This window comes from Castor canadensis, chromosome 8 (assembly GCF_047511655.1).
Source record: "Castor canadensis chromosome 8, mCasCan1.hap1v2, whole genome shotgun sequence".
In the NCBI taxonomy this organism is placed as follows: Eukaryota; Metazoa; Chordata; class Mammalia; order Rodentia; family Castoridae; genus Castor; species Castor canadensis.
In genome coordinates, this window is record NC_133393.1 from 97,165,892 (window position 1) to 97,188,646 (window position 22,755).

The 22,755-nt window shown below is 42.1% G+C and overlaps 3 protein-coding genes across 7 annotated transcripts in view; 1 reads left to right on the forward strand and 2 right to left on the reverse strand.

Annotated features, from left to right (window-relative positions):
- Sarnp (SAP domain containing ribonucleoprotein) overlaps positions 1-10,494 on the reverse strand; it is a 49,886-nt gene extending 39,392 nt beyond the window's left edge. Inside the window, exon 1 of one of the 2 annotated variants that reach the window (XM_074083579.1) lies at positions 10,368-10,494. In XM_074083579.1, the coding sequence (XP_073939680.1) occupies positions 10,368-10,403 (36 nt within the window). In that variant the 5' untranslated portion in view covers positions 10,404-10,494. The remainder of the gene's footprint in view (positions 1-10,367) is intronic. The other variant, XM_074083578.1, reaches the window with a different exon arrangement.
- A 199-nt stretch (positions 10,495-10,693) lies between these two features.
- Ormdl2 (ORMDL sphingolipid biosynthesis regulator 2) lies at positions 10,694-13,458 on the forward strand. Of its 4 annotated transcripts, none has more exons than XM_074083575.1 (4): positions 10,694-10,806; positions 11,561-11,840; positions 12,002-12,153; positions 12,966-13,458. In XM_074083575.1, exons 2-4 carry the CDS (start codon positions 11,667-11,669, stop codon positions 13,099-13,101), a joined length of 462 nt encoding a protein of 153 aa, XP_073939676.1. In that variant the 5' UTR covers positions 10,694-10,806; positions 11,561-11,666; the 3' UTR covers positions 13,102-13,458. The 4 variants fall into 4 exon arrangements, with proteins under 4 accessions (XP_073939676.1, XP_073939678.1, XP_020034730.1 ...); XM_074083577.1 differs by having other exon boundaries at positions 10,696-10,806; positions 11,666-11,840; XM_020179141.2 differs by having other exon boundaries at positions 10,716-10,806; positions 11,504-11,840.
- Positions 13,459-13,679: 221 nt separating this feature from the next.
- Dnajc14 (DnaJ heat shock protein family (Hsp40) member C14) lies at positions 13,680-22,370 on the reverse strand. The gene is made up of 7 exons (XM_074083569.1): positions 22,120-22,370; positions 20,207-21,700; positions 16,386-16,492; positions 16,053-16,172; positions 15,450-15,610; positions 15,255-15,357; positions 13,680-14,640 (listed from the first exon to the last, which is right to left on the reverse strand). Exons 2-7 carry the CDS (start codon positions 21,617-21,619, stop codon positions 14,430-14,432), a joined length of 2,115 nt encoding a protein of 704 aa, XP_073939670.1. The 5' UTR covers positions 21,620-21,700; positions 22,120-22,370; the 3' UTR covers positions 13,680-14,429.
- Positions 22,371-22,755: the final 385 nt, after the last annotated feature.

A 22,755-nucleotide genomic window follows, 5' to 3' on the forward strand; every position in this document is an offset into this window, starting at 1 on the left:
CTTAAAACAAGTTAATTTTCAAGAGTGGGTTTTTTTTCCCTTTTCTTCTTTTTTTTTGACAGTACTGAAATACAGGGCCTCACACTTGTTAGGCAGGTGCTCTACTGCTCAAAACACACCCTAAAGATTGCATTCTTAAAAAATCAAGATCCTACTCTTCCCTACTCACTGTCTTCCTGTCTTGCCATGTGAGCTCTCTTCAAATTTGCTCCCACCATCATGTCATCTAATATAAGGCTCTCACTAGAGCCAGTGTTAGACTGTTGGACTTTCAGCCTCCAAAGTTGTGAGCTAAATAAACTTCTTTTCTTTTTTTTTTTTTTTTTTTTGGCGGTGCTGGGGATTTAACCAGGGCTTTGCGCTTGCTAGGCAGGTGCTCTTACAGCTTGAGCCACTCCACCATCCCTAAACCTCTTTTCATTATAAAGTACCCAGCCTCAGGTATTCTGTTATCACAATGGAAAATGGATTAATAAACACCTACTATCCCAGAACTCCTATTACAATTTACCATATTCATACATACAGGTCTCATCACTGTACAATTATGGTGATGTGTTAGTTAGCTTAATGGAAAAAATAAACTGATATACATCAAAACAGAAAGAAATATCTAGCAGCATGCCATACAGTCCTGTTAAACTTTTCTTGTTTTATTTTATCTTGACCATGTTGGGCAGATGCTTTACCACTGACTGAGATATATGCGAAGTCCCTATTGAAAATCTGTAACTCAGTAACTTGACTAAAGATATAAAAGGTATGTTTACCAACCTTACAGATGACAGGAAGAATAATTAATGACCTACTGACAGAACTAAAGGAAAATGGACTCTTTTCAGGAAGAACATTGAGCTAAAAAGAAGACTGTATTTAAAAAGGGCTGGGAAACACTGGGGTTGATTCCCAGCACCACATAGATAGCTAGATAGACAGACAGACATTCAAGGTATACATATGAAATCTTACACTTAAGATTCAAAACTTCAAATGAACAAAAACTGGATGAAAGAGATAAGGCTCCCAGTAATTCAAACAATAAAGACTTTAGGCTTTTAGGTAAAGGGTTAACAGTGGGCTGAGGGTGTGGCTCAAGTGGTAGAGTGCCTACCTTGCAAACAGTCAAAACCCTAGTACCACAACAACAAGAAAAAGAGGATTAACAGTATGATTTGATACCAAAGTTACAGGCAAATAAAATACAGAATCCATAATAAATGATACAATAGCCTTAATGTGCTCTTTATATTCTTATTTTCTTATTTCACCAAGAACAACAATCTAAGGACAAAAATTAAGAAAAGCAAGGCTCCAGAAATTCTATGTGCAGATCATCACACAGATAGATGTTTGGTATTAAAGATGATCACCCTAGTTCTGAAATACAAATCTAAGACCAACCAGTATAAGTCAGAAAGCAGATTCCTACAGAAGAAACAACTTTACAGCTATAAAATATGCTCTGCATCTCTACAAGATTTTCATGCAGGGAGACATTTGGAAATGAAGAATGCGAGGATTTTTTGTGTTTTTGTTTTTAATGTTACAATGATTTGGGCAATAAAGTATTTAGCTAGTAGGGCAGGCATGCAGATGAAGATGCTGTACAGACAACTGTTCAACCCAACCGCATCCTGCATTTAAAAACATAGCAGATCATCATCAACTGAAAATTACTTTTTTTTCCCTCATTATTAGCACTTGAGTCACATCCTCAGTCCTTTTTGCCTTAGTTATTTTTCTGATAGGGTCTTGGGCCTTTTTTTTTTTCTTTTTTTGGCCTGGGACCAGCCTCAGTCCAAGATGCTCCTACTTCTGTCTCCCACATAGCTGATATTTACAGGCATGATCCACCACAGACAGCCTATTTTTTTTTTTTTGGCAGGGGGAGGGGATTGAGGTTTGAACCCAGGACTCCATGCTTGCTAGGCAGGCACTGTACTGCCTGAACCATGCCTCCAAGCTCTTGTAGCTTTGGTCATTTTTGAAATAGGGTCTCACTTTTGCTTGGGCTAGCCTAGACCATGACCCTCTTATTCATGCTTCTGGCCATCAAGGGATGACAGGCATGTGCCACCACGCTCAGCTTTTTTCTGTAGAGTATAGTTTTCAGGAACTTTTTTTGCCCAGGCTGGCCTGGAATGATGATCCTCCTTATCTCCACCTCCCACATAGCTGGGATGAAAGGTACACGCTACTGTACCACCTATTGTGGTTTCAGGAAGTTTTTGCTCAGGGCTGGCCTCAAACCATGATCCTGCCAATCTCCACCTCCTGATTAGCTAGGACTTATAGGCATGAACCATCAGCACCCAGCTCCTAGCTTATTCTTTTAGAGATAGAATCTAACCTTTTGCCTGTACTGGTCTCAAACCCAAGTCTCCAATCACCACCTCCCAAGTAGTTGGGATTACACACATGAGCTACTATGTCTTGACCTTAAAGTTTTTGCATAGTGACTACAGAATACAGTAGTTAACAACACTATCTCTGCAACCAGACTACTTCGGTTTAAATTCTAGCTTTACCACTTACAAGCTAGGGAACCTTAAGTGAGTAAACTCTGTGCCTCAGTTTCTATACTTGTGAAATGAAAATAATGTAAGTACCTATCTCATTTGGCTGTTATTAAGATTTCAACCAGTAAACATTTGCAAAGTATTTACAATAGTGCTTGGCAGCTAGTAATGATATTTGAGAGACACTGGGTGAGGAATTAGATAACCTTAGATAAAAATCACTGGTTCTCAGATTTCTGAATTTCACTGATCAATCTATTTTTAAATAGGTAGACTTAATGGGCCTGCTTTTTAAAATGTTCCATCCAATCATGGACCGATATTTTTACAAAATTAATTAATTAAAAAACATCAATTACCAGAAAAATAAGCACATATTTGGGTGCTATCAAACACAAAAGTTTTTAACACAAAGGTGCTAAAAGCTTTCTCTCAATTTTATACTTATCATTAACCAATAATACATAGTTCAGCACTGGCCAATGGAACACACCTTTACTATATTAATCTAGAATCTGAATGGATTCTAAGTGATTTTTTTTTTTTTTAAAAGATTTCTTTGAAAGAGGATCTTACTATGTAGCCCAGGCTGGCCTTGAACTTACTTATCCTCCTGACTCTGCTTTTCTAATGCTAAGATTACAGGCATGCACCAATATGCTCAACTCTGTAAGTGATCTTTAAGGTCCCTTCCTTAATTAAGAATCTTATCTTTATCACATTAATACTTTTATTTTCTTCCAGCTTCCCTAAAGAGTGTTTTGACTTTAGTTACATTTTTAAATCTCTTGTTGATTTGTTATAAAACTGTATTTACCTTAGAATCAGGACATTCTAAAAAGCATAGAGGAAAATAAAAACCACAAGTAGCCCCAGCACCAAGAGATTAACATTTTAAATACAATATTTATAGTGTTATGTGGGGGGTGGGAGTGGTTATTCATTTACAAAAAAGATAGCTTCCTTATTTCCTTTAACTCCCAATCTTCCTCTCAAACCTCCATTACTTTTTTTCTCCCTGGTGAAAGTAACAATTTTTGGTAAACAGTCAGGCAATTCATAGTTCATAGATCTAACATAGATGTTTCTTCCTTCCTAAAATTGTGCCTACATATACACAGAAGTTAATAAAACCTACCAGATGACAGTAGAATCAAATGGAGTCAGTGATGGTTTGTACACAAAATGCTGATCTAGTATGGACTGATCTAGACTTAGAGGTGACACACAGAACAGTATAATTGGTTCTCACTGGTATAAATAGCATCCATTACTGCTAACCTTGTCATTGTCATTCATTATTGATATCTCAGCCCCCAGTGGCTCATTCAGTGATCCTTTCAGCACCTTCATGACCCTCTCTGGTCAAATGGGAATGTTACACACATTTTTACATACTCTCTTTTTCCTTGTTTTTTTTTTCCCCTGTTGTGGAGTTTTCTCATATATTTGGACACTAAATTAAAAAGGGAAACATAGTAAAAGCACAAAGTAAATAAAAATTAGCAATTTCTATTTGCGTGTTATTTGGGCACAACTATGTGAGTAGTAGGACCAAAATCTTTAAAAACTCTGAACAAGTCAGACAACAGTGGCTCACACAGTGGCTACTGCGGAAGCTGAGATCAAGAGGATTACACTTGGAGGCAAGTCCGGGTAACTGCTGGCCTCCATCTCCAGTGCAAAATAGACTGAAGGTGTGGCTCAAGTAGTAGAATGCCTGCTTTGCAAGTGAGCAGTCCTGAGCTCAAACCCTAGTTCCACCAAAAAATACCAATAATAATAGTAAAAATAACAAAATCAAACCTTAGCCATTTTTACATGAACTTGATTTTAAAATATTTAAAAAGCAAGGTATATTGGGAGAAATGTATGTTATGTAAACTGTATCTTAATAAGGATATTTAAAAAAACAAGTAGGAGTGGGGGCATGGTTCAAGTGGTAGAGCACCAGCCTAGCATTCTTGGCATAGCAAAAAAAAAAAAAAAAAAAAAGCAATAGTGATGATGGGAGAGATGGTGGGGTCAACCTAACCAATGTACAATGTAAGGCACTTTGGAATTGACACAATGAATCCCCACACACACAATGAATAATAAAGATGAAAAAAAATCCCCCCAAAAATAGAATATTGTATACAAGATACTAACATTAATGTAAAAAATACACATACATATTCCTGTATGATGTATGTACACAAGATAACTAAACAAGAAACAGGTAAGTTAACAATGGTTGATTCTGGGAAGAGGAAGCTACCTGAGGACAAACAATGGGAAGCACTTTATCATATACCCTTTTGTACTATTAGAATTGTGAACCTGCACATGAATTACTATTCAAAAATTCTATTTATTGTGGCAGAGACAGGATAATCACAGCTCAAGGCCAGCTTGAGCAAAAAGTCAGTAAAACCCTACCTGAAAAATACTAAAAAGTAGGTTGGCAGAGTGGCTCAAGTGGTAAAGAGCCTGCTTAGCAAGCATGAGGCTCTGAGTTCAAACCCCAGTTCTGCCAAAAAAAACAAAAGATGCCCTTTAGGGTTTAAAAAAAAAAAAAAAAAACTAAAAAGCAAAAAGGACTGGGAGCATGGTTCAAGTGGTAGACAACTTGTCTAGTAAGTGTAAAGAAAGGCCAAGATCAAGCCCCAGTACCATAAAAAGTAAACTTTCAAAAATTATTTCAGCCAGGCACCGGTGGCTCATGCCTGTTTACTCAGGAGGCAGAGAATAGGAGGACCACGGTTCAAAGCCAGCCCGGGCAAATAGTTCGCAAGACTCTACCTCGAAAAAAATCCATTCATAACAAAAAAGAGCTGGCAAAGTGGCTCAAGGTATAGGCACTGAGTTCAAACCCCAGTACAGAAAAAAGAAAAAAAAAATTCATTCTCCATTGTACCTATCCAACCTGCAGAGAAAGGACAGATAAACTGACCCTGTAATATATTTGACATTAACCACTCATTGTCCTGTCTTCTCCACTAATCTTGAATTTTGATTCAACTTTTTCACTAGTAATATTTTTCAGCTATCATCTCCTCATACATAGCTTTTTGAGAGCTCTTTGAGAGCAAATGTCTCTCTCCTTCTCAGCCTCCTTACAGCTCCTCTTCTGTACAGCCCTGAAAATTACCGCTAAGATTCCTTCTTTGGCCACCTCATTCCACTTCTATTGAAGGTTGACTCACCCACCTCGTGGGTGAGTCATATCTATCATGGGTCTGTCAGATCTATCTATCTTTATAATTTGTCCAGAATCAAATTCCCTCTCAATATTACAACTACTATTACTCAGGTATGTCTCTCTCAGATTATTGTATGGCTGAAACTCTTCAGTCTTTGCCTCACTATAGTTCTTCAGAAAGTAGTGGCCTTTTGAAATTTTAAGTCAGAACATTAGTTCTAACTTACCCTGTACTCAAAAAAAAAAATCATCCAGGGCTGGCAGAGTGGCTCAAGCAATAGAGCACCTGCCTAGCAAGTGTTAGGCCCTGAGTTCAAACCCCAGTACTACCAAAAAATATATAAAATTTAAAAAATCATCCACTGGGGTCTGAGGCTATAGCTCAATGGTAGAGCACTTGCCTGGTATGAGGCTCTGGATTTGATCCCCAGCACCCACCTCCCCCGCCACCCACCCCACCCCACCCCCCATCCCCACCAGCAAAAAAAGAAATCATCCACTGGTTTCCTATTTCATTAAGGGTAAAAGACAAGAATCCCAAGGATTACTTACAAGGCCCTGCACAATCTGTCCTTCTCCTCCCTTACCATTACCTCTTATTTTACTATTGTTCACTCTAATAAACCATGTTGGCCTCTTGCTGTTCCTTTACACTTTCCACATGGCTCACTGCACTTCATTCAAGTCTTTGCTCAAATAGCCTCTCATCTAGTCACCCTATTTAAAATTACACTACTCTTCCCACTGTAGTCCCAATCTCCCTTTTTTTTTTTTTTCCCCCAGTGGTACTGGGGCTTGAACTCAGGGCCTACACCTTGAGCCACTCTGCCACCTCTTTTTTGTGAAGGGTTTTTTCAAGATAGGGTCTCTTGAACTATTTGCCTGGGCTGGCTTTGAACCGTGATCCTCCTGATCTCTGCCTCCAGAGTAGCTAGGATTACAGGTGTGAGCCACCAGTGCCCAGCCCAATCTCCCTTTCTTATGTTCCTCTACAAATCTCATTTGGTATACTATATAACTTTTATTGGGGGTGGGGGGGAAGAATTGAACCCAGGGCTTCAAACATGAATATGCTCTACCCTTGAGCTATACCCTCAACCCACATTTTACTTTAATTGCGCCCTCCTCCCAGTAAAATATAAACTCCACAGAGCAAGGATTTTATCTATTTTCTTCATTGCTGTAATCCCAGCAACTACAGTATTATATGGTCTCTTTTTTTTTTTTTTTTTTAACTAAATTCCAAATCCTCATTGGGTGCTGGTGGCTCACGCCTATCATCCTAGCTACTCAGGAGGTGGAGATCAGGAGGATCATGGTTCCAAGCCAGCCCACGCAAATAGTTCGAGAGACCCTGTCTCGAAAAAAATCCTTCACAAAAAGGACTGGCAGAGTGGCTCAAGGTGAAGGCCCTGAATTCAAGCCCCAGTACAGCACAAAAAAAAGAATGTGAATTTTGGAAATCACTTGGATTTGACACACCACTTATTAGCTGTGTGACCAGGGCAAGTTACTCAATCAGTTACTATCTCTGGGCTTCAGTTTTTCTTATTTTGAAATATTGTAAGAATTAAATCAATTAATATACATAAATGGCTTCAATCATTGCTTGCCACTATTAACAATTAATGAATACAGCCATTCTGAGGAAATGAAATAAAACAAGGCTACTGAAATTGGAATGTGAGAAATTAAGCTGGAAAGATAGGCAGGGATATAATTAAAAGACCTTAAACATCCAACTGGTAAAATTCCTCTCCTTCTAGGTCTCATCCTCCACACTGCCAAAAGAACACGAACTGACCTTATCAGGCTCCTCCTCTCAAATTCCCAAAGGTTTCTATTCTACCCTTGCTTAGGACAAGAACTACAACTTCCCACACAATTTAAGAAGGACCTTTTCAACATTACTCCAATTTATCTTTGTAGTTGACCTACTTTCAAACTACCTTCAACACTAATATATATACATATACATGTCATGTTTTGATAATATAAATATCTCAATGTTCTCAACACTAATATATCTTTCCGGTTTTTCTCATATTTGACTGAAAATCTGGTTCTGTTGCAGTTCAAGTCATCTTCAACCATTGTTGTCTTCCCAACTGATTGTTACAAAAATCTTCAGAAATTTGTAGTGGATATGAATTTACACATCAATTCAAGTAGTTATTTCTTCTTTCCTGCTTCAAAGCTTGTTCCTTTCTCTTAAGTCTATATTAAATCTCATAAATTCTCTCTATAAAAATGGAAATTTTTTTAAGGTAATAAAACCTAAGTCAATCCAAAAGTCAGGATCATTGCATCAAGATCACCAGTGGAATCAAACATTAACTGTCCTAGAAGTCAGAACTAAAGGCATGGGTTCTAAACTAGATGTCCATGGACTCCTCAGGGCTACAAAGTAGTTTTACGAAGCCCCTTAAATCGCATGCAAAGTATGTGAACATCTTTTTCAAGGGAGAAGGTCCATACCTTTCATCAGAGTTTCAAAGATATCTGTGACCTCCAAAAGGTTAAGAAGTGCTCTAGAGAAAAAGCAAAGACAAGCAAATGTGATTAAAGAGTGAGTCCTAAGCCAGTGGTGGTGATGCACGCCTGTCATTCCAGCTACTTAGAAGGCAGAGGCAGGAGCATCAAGAATTGGAGGCCATCCCAAAGTTAGTTAGACCCTATCTCAAAAACAAACAAAAAAACAGGGTGGAGGAGTATCTCAAGTGGTACAACACTTACAAGGCCCAGGATTCAATTCTCAGTAGCAGGCAGAGGGGAGAGAGAGGAGTGTGTCCTGTTTAGGCCCCCAGTAGTGCCTCATGTTCTCTTACACTGTATTACCAAAAATCAGGTCAGAGAACATTACATAAAAGTGATTTACCCAATAATATAAATTTAATGTAAACCTGACAAATATTGATGGAAAGAAACTCCACAAACCAACACAAAGTCCATAAATTCAAGTCATGCGGCAACTGCTGACTTACTCCAGGATTTCAAAAATGGGACAAATAGGAAGAAAATAGTTCTGTTAAGATGTTTTATTGCATTCATCTAAAAATTCATTTTCTGTGTATGTTTTATAACATACATAATACAGAAGTACATAATTTATATAAATACACACACACACACACACATATATAAAATGAAGTTGGTTGTTCAATTTTCCTTACTTGTGACAGTAAATATTAGGAGAACACTGATACAATCTATACATTCCAGTACAATTGTGGCTCAGATCCCTTTCTAACCCAATCCAAAAACTGGGCAAGTTCTTGAAGCACCCCACACTTGAGAGCTTTAAAAAAGTTAACAGTAAATCTAGAATAATACAAAAACCCACTACTGTACTTTGAAGACCAACAGTCAGGAAAGTTATCAGGTTTCACAGAAAGACTAATTCGTGTCCACTAGTAAGGGACTAAAGACAGAACCTTTTCCTACACTTATGTTTTTAAAAGAAAAAAAAAAAAACTCATCAATCATAAAAGATCAGTTTTCAGTTTTGGGTGGATCAGCCTGGTTTTTCAAGGTTCCCAGGATGATATGACCAAAACATCTAATGGGAAAACTACTTGTGAACCACAAATAAAGAGTTCACCAAAGGAACTGGAGCGTTAGGGCTCCTGCTTTGCAAGGGCGAAGCCCTGAGTTCAAACCCCAATCCCATTAAAAAAAAAAAAAAAGCCAGATATTCTTTTAATTCTCCCTAAAAGGAACTACTTTCTACTTTTGGAGAATAATCTAAATGTGAGAAATCTACCAAGATTCTCAAAATGCACAATTTAAAATAGCTCTATGATTCAGTGTCATCCAGCGACAAAACCCTAACCTTGGTACATTTTTTTTTTTTTGGTGGGACTGGGATTTGAACTCAGGGCCTTCCAATTACAAAGCAGGCGCTCTACGGCTTAAGCCACATCTCCAGCCCTAACCCCAACCTTGGGACCGGCTTTCCAAAACAGCGCATCTCTCTCGGGTGGAAGGGGTGGCAGGAGAAAGCTGGCGGGCTGGGCCTCTGGAGCGAGCTCGGGAAACTTTCCAGGCTGAGGCGTGGGTATTCCCACCAATTCCTAAGGCTCCTCCACCCATCCCAGGCCTACTCCCGACGCTCCTCCCTGATTTAAAAACTCGCACCCGGGGTGAAACCCCACCTGGAAAAAGGGAAAAGAAGCCTTTTCTGAATCACGTTCGAGACCCATACAGGTAGAAAAACGCAAAAAAAAAAAAAAAAAACGTTATCTGCTAACAGAGGAATCTCAGCTTCTGGAGAACAGATGGAAAAGCATCCATCTAGGAAGAAAAAGGCGTCCTGGGTCCGCGTGGGGCGCGAAGGAGGGACCACTGACGTAATACAGCTCCGATGATAAATGAGCGGCAAAAAACAGGTAGAAGGCACCTGCACAGCCTGGTGGGGAAGGGGACAGTCAATACCACGATAAGAAGGGGTCCGAACCAACAGATGAAGACAGCAATAAATCCGTGAGAAGAAATGGAAAATTAGGGAGGGCTTGGGCAGGGAGGTACAAAAGAACCAAGGCGGGAGCCGGGAAACGAAGTGTATAACTCTGCAAGGAGAAGACGCAGTATAGGAGGTGCAAACCACTCTGCAGAAATCAATCCCCAGAAAAGCCTACCTCAGCCCCTCCCACGCTTTACAGTACCTTTAGCTTATGGAGCTCAACCGTCTCTGCCGCCATCTTGTTACCCCTCCACCCCTCCAGGCCCCCCACGCGCTGACTCCGCCTCTAGGAGCTCCCGCCTAGGCGTAGGGGCCCAGAGTCTACCAATAGCTATCACTCTTACTCGCACCTTACACCGTCGACTCTTCCTATTAGTCAATGGCTGGTGCGGCTCTCACGCCTCTCGGCAGTTCTCTACCACGCTCAAAAAGTGGGACGGGAAGAAGGGCGGGTTCTACGTCTTTCCTAATGACCAATTGTACGTTCCCATTGCAGATCATCAACCAATGACTGGTAGTAGCGCTGAGTCTGCTCAACCAATAGAGAGAGCGCAGACCGGGGCGGGTGGCTACTTCCTGGAGAACGCAGGTGTAGGAGTGACGGCCGCGCCCCTAGGTAGACGGGTCCCCGAAGCTGGCAGGTAGGGACTGCGTAGAACTTGGGAGTTACCGAGGGGAAAATGGTGGCGAGCGGAATGGGCAGCGGGGAGGCGACGAATTAAAAACCGAGAGGGGATCGCTAAAGAGAGCCTTGAAAATAACCGATGAGCTAAAGCGGGACGCTGGGAGGAGCTTGGGGCAAGCACGATACTAGGGCTTAGGGAGTTTTAGGGCGGGCGAGAGCTGCTTCCTAACCAAGCATCATTTGCTTTCGGGCTAGCACGATTTTAGAGACTAGTTCAGGCAAGAGTCGCCCCTAGCAGAGTTAGAGCCTCATCTTCCGAAGCATTGACCTAAGGTCCCTTCCTAGCCCAATCCAGAAATTGTCAGCAAGTTCTTGCAGCACTTCACGCTTGAGAGATGTTATGATGTTGCTGTCTGCTGACATGCCAAGAGGGTGAGACTAGGCAGACAAGCCCCAGAGAAAAAGGTGGGGACTAGAGTTAGCTTTACTTTTCTCTCTCATCACTTCTTATTGGTCCCTTGATAGCATGACTCCCTGGAACTCTGGGTGTATATGACTTCTTCATGATTCTTTATTGAATTCAAGGAAGCAAAATGAGATATTCCTGTTTCCCCTGCTCCTTGAAGTGGGTGCCCCAAACCTAGGCTTACTCCTTCATGTTACAATTGAAGTGTAAGGATCAAAGTGTTAATGACTCTTCTTGTCTTTTATAGTTTTTCTTCAGTTTTGTTCCTTTCTGCATGATAGGGAAGTTCTTTCGTTCCCAACAGAGTTCAGAGGATTTTGGTTCTTCAGGAGACAACGGGAAACAAGCTCAAACAGGGATTAAGAGGAAATTGTGTTGTATTCCTGTCTGATTCCTCACTGTGTGGTAGGATGAATGTGGGGGTGGCACACAGTGAAGTAAACCCCAACACTCGAGTGATGAATAGTCGGGGCATCTGGCTAGCCTACATCATCTTGGTAGGACTGCTGCATGTGGTTCTACTCAGCATCCCCTTCTTTAGCATTCCTGTTGTCTGGACCCTGACCAACGTCATCCATAACTTGGTGAGCACTAAACCACACCCTTGTACCCACCTTAGGCCTTTCCCAACCAAAAAAAAAAACAAACTCTTCAATTGTTTGTCTTCCTTTTGGGATCTTAGCATAATTCTTGAGCTGAAGGACTACTTTTCTGCCCCTTATACTATCCCTTTCCCTCTTCACAGGCAATGTATGTGTTCCTTCATACAGTAAAAGGGACACCTTTTGAGACCCCTGACCAAGGAAAAGCTCGACTTTTGACACATTGGGAGCAGATGGACTATGGGCTCCAGTTTACCTCTTCCCGCAAGTTCCTCAGCATCTCTCCTATCATACTGTGAGTCTATGGTGGTAAGGGAGATGTTGGGTCAGAAACACTTCCAAGAACCAGGTGGAAAGGCCCATTGAGAAGCTTTGAAAACAACAGACTACCAGGCTGGGGCATGGCCCAAGCAGTAGAACACTGAGTTTAAACCCCAGTACTTAATTAAATAATTAAGCAGACTACCTACCAATCTTAAGCCCTTTGGAGATGTTAAGATATACTAGTCCTGAGCCTACAGAGAACAGTAAAAATATAGAAGATACAAATCTGGAGGCATGGCTCAAGCAGTAGAATGTTTGCCTAGCAAATATAAAGCCCTAAGTTCAAACCACAGTACCATCAAAAATTAAAAAAAAAGTAGAAGACAGTACTCAAGCATTCCTTGCTGCCTCCTTGGTACTAGGGAAATAGAGAAAGGTCAGAGAAAAGATAAAACTCCAACTAAATTATTTTACAATTCCAAAATCCAAAAGAAGCAAATAAAGTCAGAACTAATGTTAATCTTCAAAAATTAACTGTGGAGAATGGAAGCAGAGTGCTCTAAGAGTCATACAGGCTCAAACAGTTTCAGCTGTCATTTGCCATTTGTCATTAACACCACAAATTGATTTATCATCTCTAGTTAAAAGTGTTTTCTGATTGTATCTTCAACCCCAAAGTAAATACTTTGTGAATACTTTTGATATTGCTGGAATATTTTCAGATCTTTTCAGGACTACATGCAATAAGACTGATAGTTTAAAATAAAAGAGAAAGGAACTGGAAAGGCATGAATATGGGTAGGGAAGGCCAACCACACTCATCCTATTTTTTTCTCCCCCTAGCTACCTACTGGCCAGCTTCTACACCAAGTATGATGCTGCCCATTTCCTCATCAACACTGCCTCACTGCTCACTGTACTGCTGCCTAAGTTACCGCAATTCCATGGGGTTCGTCTCTTTGGCATCAACAAATACTAAGGGATGGGTTGCAGCTCCACAGGCATTGAGAAGGCACTGGAACAAAGGCCCATCACATTTTTCATTTCTCCATACTATCTTCTCTATCTTGAAAGCCTGAGAACTATACAACCTTTCCCAAACTCTCAGGAAAAGAAATTAGGAAACGGGGCTCCTTGACCTACCCTTGTTAGGGGTAAGATTCCTTAAATCAGGAAAGGAAGATGAGGTTAAGGACCAAATTACCTTCCTCTGTAACAAGAAGCTATCCATGTTTGGGCAGCTTGTTTGGTGATGACATTTTTCCATATCTTCTACACCTACTACCTTTTAACTGTTTTGCTGTGTATTTTCCTTATAATAAAGATATTTTTTTCAGCTATGGCTGTAATTTATCAGCAAGAAAGATAATGGTGATACTGAGGAAGAAATATGGAATACTAACTTACTATATAAAACTTTAAACTTTTTTTTTTTTTAATCCCACTTTGGTCTGGTAGGAGGTGTCCTACACTCTCAGCTAACACTTAGTAGGGAAAAGATTCTTAAATGAGAAAGAAGGGCTCCAGCTACATGGGCAAAGAAAGAGAGGGAAGATGTATGTTGCCAGTTATATATTTATAGAAAGATAATCCCCTGGCTTTAAATAGATATATACATACAAATATGAACAAACTTAAAAAAATACAAACCCTTGGATCACAAGGGGGCTTCTGGAAACCCCCTTATCATTCCCTCTCACTCAAGGGTAGAGGGCATGAGTCTGCTTTTTAAAAATTATTAATTTTGGCCATCCTTGCAACAACAAGCCTGAAGTAGAGTTATTTACCCACACAGTAACAGAGGAAAAATTCAGTTTCCATTTTCTGAACTCTATACATCTCCAAACTTAGGGCTTCATGCTTTCTCATTCTGTCTTTTGACTAGTTTATCAGGGTAAAAGAGGGGGCTCCCCCTAAAACAGGTCAAGAAGTAAGTTATGCTCAGTTTAAAAGGGAGGATTATCATCTGCTCTAAAAGCAAATGACAAAGACTTGCAGACCCCAGGGAAATACCCAGTTTCCACACCTCAAAGGAATATATTGTCCAGCCTAGGTTCAAGCCCTAGGTTCTTTGCTCTAGTCACCCCCTTTTTCTTTGGTATTGTCAGAAGACAAGATTCAACTCCTGGGTGCTGAGGAAGGAAGTAAAGTAGTTAAGAGGCTTCCTACAAGTACCGAGTGAACAATTTAAGCTTAAAATTTTCCCTTTTTAAAATAGTTAAAAATAAACAAATCAAACTCCATCCTTTGCTGTACACAGCCCTTTTGACTCCCTGACATTGATTTGAGGAAACAAGAGAAGGGGTGTCAACGCTGGAAAGGCCTCCTCACTTTCTTCCGCCGCTTCGGCTTGGCTTCTCCCTTGGGTACTGTGCTGTTGGGCTTGGAAGCTGTAGTGGCCCCAGAACCAGGCTGAGGAGCTGCAAAGAAGTTCCCATTGGACATCTGGCCTGGGGGTACTTGAAATATCCGGCTCAAGAAATCCTGAAGGTCAGCAGGAGGGGCATCTGGGGTGGCTCTGAAGAAAAAAAAAAGAAGAAATAATACAGCAAGAGATGTTGGAGTAATATATCTATTTAAGTTAAAGACATACTGAGAAAATATACAAGCTGGGTGCCAGTGGCTCACACCTGTAATCCTAGCTACTCAGGAGGCAGAGATCAGAAGGATGGTGGCTCAGAGCCAGCCCCAAGCAAATAGTTTGAAAGACCCTATACAAAATATCCAATACAAAAAAAGGACTGGGAAAGTGGCTCAGGTGGTGGAGCACCTGCCTAACAAGCATGGAGCCCTATGTTCAAGCCCTAGTACTAAAAAAAAAAAAAACTATACATAGAAACTTCCTAGAGAGCATCTAGGTATCCTAAAGAGCAGGTCATCTGAAACCATACTCAAAATTTAAATAGTGCAGGCACCAGTGGCTCACATCTGTAATCCTAGCTACTCAGGAGACAGGTCAGCTGGTTCGCGGTTTGAAGCCAGCCCAGCCAAATAGTTTGAGAGATCCCCTATCTCAAAAAACCTATCACAGAAAAAAAAAAAAAGGTCTGGTGGACTGGCTCAAGCCCCAGTAGTGCAAAAACAAAAACAAACTGGAATAGTGGACAGATAATTCAGAGGAATACCACCCACCTCTGCCGACCACTGGTTCCTGGCATCCGAGAACCAAATGAGATGTGATAGGGAACTCTATGAGTATCTGGAGAGATTCCCACACGCTGGCATCCAGCCCACTCTGCAAACAGGAAAGATAATTAGCCAAAAACATCACAGTTTAGAGCACACAAGGTAGGTATGAGCCCAAATTTCTAGAACACAGAAGTGTACCTGTGATGTCATAGACCTTTCCATCCATCAGTGCAAAGTAGGTGATCTTGAGGCCCAGCATGCTTGATTCTGCCCAGAAGTCTCCTTCCTCAGCTGGATGCAGCCTATTACACTCAGCACAGTATCTGGCACTCTTAGGTTCCCGGTCCATTTCAAACCTTCTACAACCCAACAAAAGGAGATTCCTTGATACTATGTCAGGTCTACCTATGGCATTGCTAATAGTCTCATTATTACTGTCAAATATGATCAAAACACTTAAAATTATCTCCACTTGGTTGTTACATATGTCTATGTATATTCTGACCTCAACTTTTTATCTTAAAACTATTTATTTTCTTATTACTAATTCAAGTTTTTAATTTCAACGGTACAACAACAGTGAAGCCTCCAGGTTTTTTTACTTATCATCTGTCTCCCACAATTAACAAAAATACAAGGGGGGGGTCTGATTTTTGTCTTTGTAGTATTAAAGATGGAACCCAGGGCCTTGCACATGCTAGGCAAGCACTCTAACTTGAGGAAATTCCCCAGCCAAAGAAGGTCTTTTGTTACCCAATCCCTGAGCTGTGGTTGTCCCATCCCTGTGCCTGTATTTCATACCTATGCTTTCCTTGGCATCGGCTACACATCATAGTATTCATTGCCTCCTTGAGGTCATCTTGCAGCTTGGACAGAAACTCATTCACTGACCGGCTCAGTTCATTCTCTGCCATTCGTTTCCTGAAAGAAAGGCTTTGTAAGTTACAAGTACTGAGGGAGTTACAAGTACTGATCTATTTGCTTTTTGAAGCCCCTGGCTAGCTAGAAAGACAATGACTTCAGTTCTCTCTGCCTAAGAGCCTCCATCCACAAATCCAGGGGCCTTTCCGATTGAGTTTTTGTTTTGTTTTGTTTTAATCTACCTCACCTCACAATTTCCCACCACCAACTTACATCTCATATTCCTTCCGCCTTTCAGGGTTGCTGACAATGTCCCAAGCTGCCCTCAAAACCTTAAAGGCCTCCTCAGACCGGGGATGATGATTTTTATCAGGATGAACCTATCAAGACAAAGAAACAGTTCATTACAAATTCATTCCAACCCTCTCTTCATCTCGGATGTATTTCCATATCAAAGTATTCTTTTTCACCACCTTTTTGGCAAATCAATGTAGCTTAATGATTAATTACTGTGGCTCTACAAACAGATCTAGATTGAAGTCCCAGCTATCACTTATCTCAATGACCTTGAATATTTTATTTATCACAGAGTGTTGAGAGGGTTAAATAACAATACATATGAAGTATTAGCACAGAATCTGGCTCCATGGTAATCTACATCCCAGTTTGCCTGAAACTATCCCAGTTTAATAATGAAAGTCTCATGTGTCAAGAAATTCCACAACCCCAGGGAAATACCTTACCTGAAATACACATACAAAGTCCTTGCATTTTACAAATTAAAACACACTAAGATTCCACCTCACCCCTGTTAGAATAGCCATCATTAGCAACACCACCAACAACAGGTGTTGGCGAGGATGCGGGTAAAAAAGGAACACTCTTACACTGCTGGTGGGAATGTAAAGTAGTACAACCACTCTGGAAAAAAATTTGGAGGCTACTTAAAAAGCTAAACATTGATCTACCATATGATCCAGCAATACCACTCTTGGGGATATATCCAAAAGACTGTGACACAGGTTACTCCAGAGGCACCCGCACACCCATGTTTATTGCAGCACTATTCACAATAGCCAAGTTATAGAATCAGAGAAGATGCCCCACTACTGACGAATGGATTAAGAAAATGTGGTATCCATACACAATGGAATTTTATGCAGCCATGAAGAAGAATGAAATGTTATCATTTGCTGGTAAATAGATGGAATTGGAGAACATCATTCTGAGTGAGGTTAGCCTGGCCCAAAAGACCAAAAATCGTATGTTCTCCCTCATATGCCGACATTAGATCAAGGGCAAACACAACAAGGGTATTGGACTTTGATCACATGATAAAGCGAGAGCACACAAGGGAGGTATGAGGATAGGTAAGACACCTAAAAAATTAGCTAGCATTTGTTGCCCTCAACGCAGAGAAACTAAAGCAGATACCTTAAAAGCAACTGAAGCCAATAGGAGAAGGGGACCAGGAACTAGAGAAAAGTTTAGATCAAAAAGAATTAACCTAGAACGTAACACACATGCACAGGAAATTAATGTGAGTCAACTCCCTGTATAGCTATCCTTATCTCAACTTGCAAAAACCCTTGGTCCTTCCTATTATTGCTTATACGCTCTCTTCAACAAAATTAGAGATAAGGACAGAATAGTTTCTGCGGGGTAGGAGGGGAAAGGGAGGGGACCACGGAGTAAGGGAGAGGGTGGGGGAAAGGGGGAGAAATGACCCAAACATTGTATGCACATATGAATAAAATAAAAACTAAAAAAAAAAAAAAAAAAAGTCCTTGCATTTTAGTTTCCTTATCAGTCATTAAGAGTTCCAAAAATGTTACTCACTCAAACTCATTCTTTCCAAACTAGAAAACTGTCATATCCAAAGCATGGTGGCACATGCTTGGAATCCCAGCACTCAGGAAGCTGAGGATAACAAGTTTAAGGCCAGCCTAGGCTATATAAGGAATTCCAGGCCAGCATGGGCTACCTAGTAAGACCCTATTTAAAAAAAAAATTAAAAACAAAAAACAGGAAAGAAAAAAATTTTCATATCCAAAACTTCCTACAATAGTCTGCCTTTCTGTTCCGGAAATTAAATAGCAAATTGTGATCTCAGAAGCTTTTAATACACTTTTTAGTTTTCTCTCCATAACAAATAACCTCTCTTCCCACAGCTTCCTGGTTGTTCCCATCCCCATTCCCAAAAGTACAGAGATAAAATGGTCTTCTCACTGATGCCAAATAAAAAAGAATGGTATCAAACTTCCCATGTTCTTCAACTAACATAACAGCTTTTTAGACATGTTCATACTGGGGCCTAGGTTCTATAAAAGAAGCCAAGAGAAACTCTAGCCTAGAAGAAGAGAGAACTTTGGGGTGTAGAGACAGGTATGGATGGGGAAACACATTTCTACAACAAGAGAAATTTTAAAATGAGAATTTGTGCAAGAATGATATTCCCCTAGAGAAGGTATCTACTAAAAGACATGAAGCTCTACTATCAGTAACAATTTGAGGGTAAGCAGCGGCTATCTAAGAATATCCCAGGCTATCCACTAAAAGGTATGCACTTTCCAACAAATTAATTTAATTATTTAAGTTACAGGCCTGGAGGTTTATTGTACCTTTAATTGTTAAGGGAAATCTTGGTTGCCTCTTTAAGTCATGCAGCCATTGAGGTAATTTGCATACTATGATGTTTTTCTAGTCCACTTGCATACAGTCATTAAAAGTAGGCCCCCAATGCAACTTATACACATTTTACTTGTACAGACATAGCAGTAACAGGGCTAGGGGTTCAGCCCAGTGGCAGAGAACTTTCCTAGCATGCACAAGGCTCTGGGTTTGATCCTCAGCAGTAACAATTATATGTATAAAAATATCGACCTAATATGTACTTCTAATAGCAATTTTTTTTTTCTTTGCAGTACTGGGGCTTGAACCCAGGGCCTCTCACACTCTGAGCAAGTGCTCTATGTCTTGAGCCACACCCCTAGTCCTCTAACAGCAATTTGATTGCATGTTTGCATTAAGCCATATCCTTCAGGTAGACAGTACATCACAACTCCTACAAGCACACTCTATCAATAAAAGCAACCATATTTTCAATCATGACATACATACAGACACACCTCTCTGATTTATGTTCCATTTTCCTTTCCTCTAATCTTCTGGGTTGCCATCTAGAAAAATAGTCTATTTTCAATGTTGAGGATGCAGCTCAATGGTAGAGGGCTTGACTGGCATGCCCCAGGTTCAATTCCCAGCACCACAAAGAAAAAGAAATAACCTATTTTCTTCTACCTAGTCCTGAAATAATTACTCACATGCATTTCCTGAATCCTCCCACACTAGGTCCACACTTGCTTCTCTGCAAAAGAGCTGGGTTTCCCCATGTTTAAAAATCCCTCCTTTGTAGGACATGGTCATGCATGCCTGTAGTCCCAGCACTTGGGAGGCAGAGGCACAAGATGATAATAAGTTCGAGGCTAGCGTGGGGTACATAATGAGACCCTGTCAAAAAAAAAAAAAAAATTCCTACTTTGTTCATGAGAGAGCAACTGAGGTGCTCTCTGACTAGGCCTCTTCCCCATCCTAGTTAAAGACTTCATAAGGCTATTCCAGGTGAGTTCTACACTGCCTGTTATACCTGATTCCAAAATAATAACAATAATAATAATTCATAAGCTGGACATTATGGCTCACACCTGTAATCCTAGCTACTCAGAAGACAGAGATCAGGAGTATCATACTTTGAAGCCAGCTCCAGGCAAATGGTTCCCAAGACTCTATCTTGAAAAAACCCATCACAAAAAAGGGCTGGCAGAGTGGCTCAAGCAGTAAACATTGTGAAGTGTGAGGTCCTGAGTTCAAACACACTGTCCAAAAAAAGAAAATCTCACAAAAGGATTAAAATGGAGGGAAGACCCTATACTAGAGAGAAAAGTTTTTATGACTCTTTCCTAAGAATGTTACCTTTCTTTAGCTTCAAGATGGCTTTCTGCTCTGCCTTCCCTTTATTCCACTCTCCCTAAAACTGGAATAGAAAATAAAATATGGGAACAAAGAGTAACAGGAGACAGGCAAAGGTTACTCACCATCACTGCCAGCTGCCTATAGGCCTTCTTCAGTTCAATATCTGATGCTGTGGCTTCAACGCCCAGCACATGGAAAGGATTTAGTTCATCCTCAGGAACCCCAGCCATGGTCAAAAGTCGAGCCACTTCTTCTTCGGGCTGACAGTAGCGCCCACTAGCTACAGATGCATTCCCCTGCCTATGAGTCCTCTGCTTGACCCAAGGCAACTCCAGCCAACCCCACTGAACTAACCTTACCAGCTGCTGCCATGGCCTGCTGTCTCTCAACAAAGCCAAACAATGTTGCAAGGCTGGAGAATCCAGCCAAGAGAAGAGCCAGGTGGCCTTATCCCTCAAGCCAAACCGCTCACCTAGTCCTACCAGAAATCGCCAGCCCAACTGCAGACAGCCTAAAAAGAGGGCCAGAGCCAGAAGCAGCACAGCACCCAGTAGCCTAAGGAAACGAGTGAACAGTCCTGCCCCACAGTAAAAGCCCTGGCTTAGAAACTGAGACATCACCTGGGCCCAGCCCCCCAGCCTCCCTGCCCAGACTCCCACCCAAACTCGAAAAAGGTCCAGATCACTGCCTTTCAGCTGCCTACATGCATAGATGAGATGGCCACAAGTTTCCACATATTCTCCCACCAACACCAACAGTTCAATCAGCCACCAGAAGCCTGCCTGTCCAAGCTGACATAGTTCTTCTGCTCCCCACAATCCCAGGCCTCTGCGCTTATCTGCCTGACTTCGTTTCCGGCCCAGCCGATGTCGACCAGGGGACCTGGGATCTCTACGTCCACCATCCCGAGTATCTTCCTTGGCTGGAAAGCGGTGCCGCTGTCTCCGGGATGGGGGTTTCTTTCCACTGGACACACGTGAAAAATCGGTGGGGAACTTAAGAGGTTCCTCCTCATCATATTCCTCTTCCAACTCTTCATCGTCTCCCAAGGCTGGAGAGGTACAATGGTGGCAAAAGTTGCTAGAAGAACTATCTCCTCCTTCAGAATAAGGACCTTCAGGGATCCCAGGGGTTCCCTGGCAATTACAAGCAGATGGAATGGAAAGAAAAGAAGGGTTCCCATCCTCCTGGTACCCAGCTTCATTCTCTCTTGAGAGTTCCTGGTCCACTCCTGACTCTTCTTCTGAAGATGCCTCACTCTGATCAGGATCCTCTCCTTCTCTAGGTGGTCCTGGACCCCTTGGGGGACCATGGCTTGGATCCGACCAGTGGGCTGGGTTTGGGGGCTGTGTGTACTTAGGACCGGAGTGCTCTGCTAGGCAGCGGGTACCATTAGGAGCAGTCCCTGCTGAGTCCCTGAGTCCTGAGAATGAAAGTATTTCGGGGTCCACGGAGGGTCCTGAAGTCCTGAGAGAGGCACCACCACTATGGTGGGCTCCACAAAACCCTCTTTCTCCGGGGTGCTTCTGGGCCATGACCCCGGGACTTCCTGAGGATTTTAGGTCACAGCCATCATGGTAAGTTCTAATACCTGTAACAAAGATATCATGGGGGTTCTGTCAAGAACAGAACCAAGAGAGGAGTTAAACAAACAATCTTACATTGCGTAGTTATTCAATATACCCAACTCCTCCCAAGTTCTTTCAATAAATCAGAAACAGACACAACGACAACCCTGATTGCACCCTCCCCCCTCCTCCAAATCTTAGTTTTTCTTCTTTTCCCAGGAAGCTAAAATCTTCAGTCAGGTAAAGAGGGAGGTACCGCAAAGGGTGTGGTCGGGAGGGGGGGGGGTCACTATTAGAAAAAAGGAAAGACTGCCGGAAAGGGAGGAGGGGGGGCACAGACTGTCAGAAAAGGGTGGGGACCGTGCGGCTGTAAAAGAAAAGCTGGGAATGGAGCTTAGGATTGCGGGTGAGAAAGACCACCCGGGAACCCACAGGATGGGTGCGCTGTAGGGGCGAAGGTAACGAACCGAACAGCGGCGGTAACTCCTCCCCCTCGAGCAGCTGGGCCTGAGGCCAGGGGGAGCTACGAGAGCAGCTCCCCCGGCTCCGCCTCCCGCTCACGCTCTGCTTCCGCCTTCCGTCCCCGCCGCGGCCGCCGATCTGCGCTCACTTCCACTTCCGGGGTCACCAGGGAAAAGACGGGAAGGAAAAGGAAAAGCGGCCCTAGAGAACCCTCGCCCCGCCCCTTAAAGGGCCGTCCACTGACGCCCTCCGGGTGCTGGAATGGCTCTCTGCTCAGGTCGCGCTGCAGGAAGCGAAGTGGGCTCTGCAGCAATGCCTGCGGGCCGGGGGCAGACTCTCCTAGTTGCTCTGACTATATTCCTGAGCCTTGCCGAGACTGGGAGATGGAGAACAGCCACCAAGCTATACATAGTCTGTTTTCCTTGCAGATAAAAAAATAAAAAACAAAAAAAGGGAATGCAGAGGAGCCACCGCCCTGATCCTTTCTCTGTCGGCTGTAGAAGAACAGAGGTCCCTTTGTGTCTTGCAGAGGTGAAGCAGAGAAGAGAGTGCCCCGGCTAGCCCGCGTCCTGGCTCTACAGCCAAGCCCCTCCTCTCCAAGCAACCTTTGGCCTAGCCCGCGCCTGACCCAGCTAACGAGC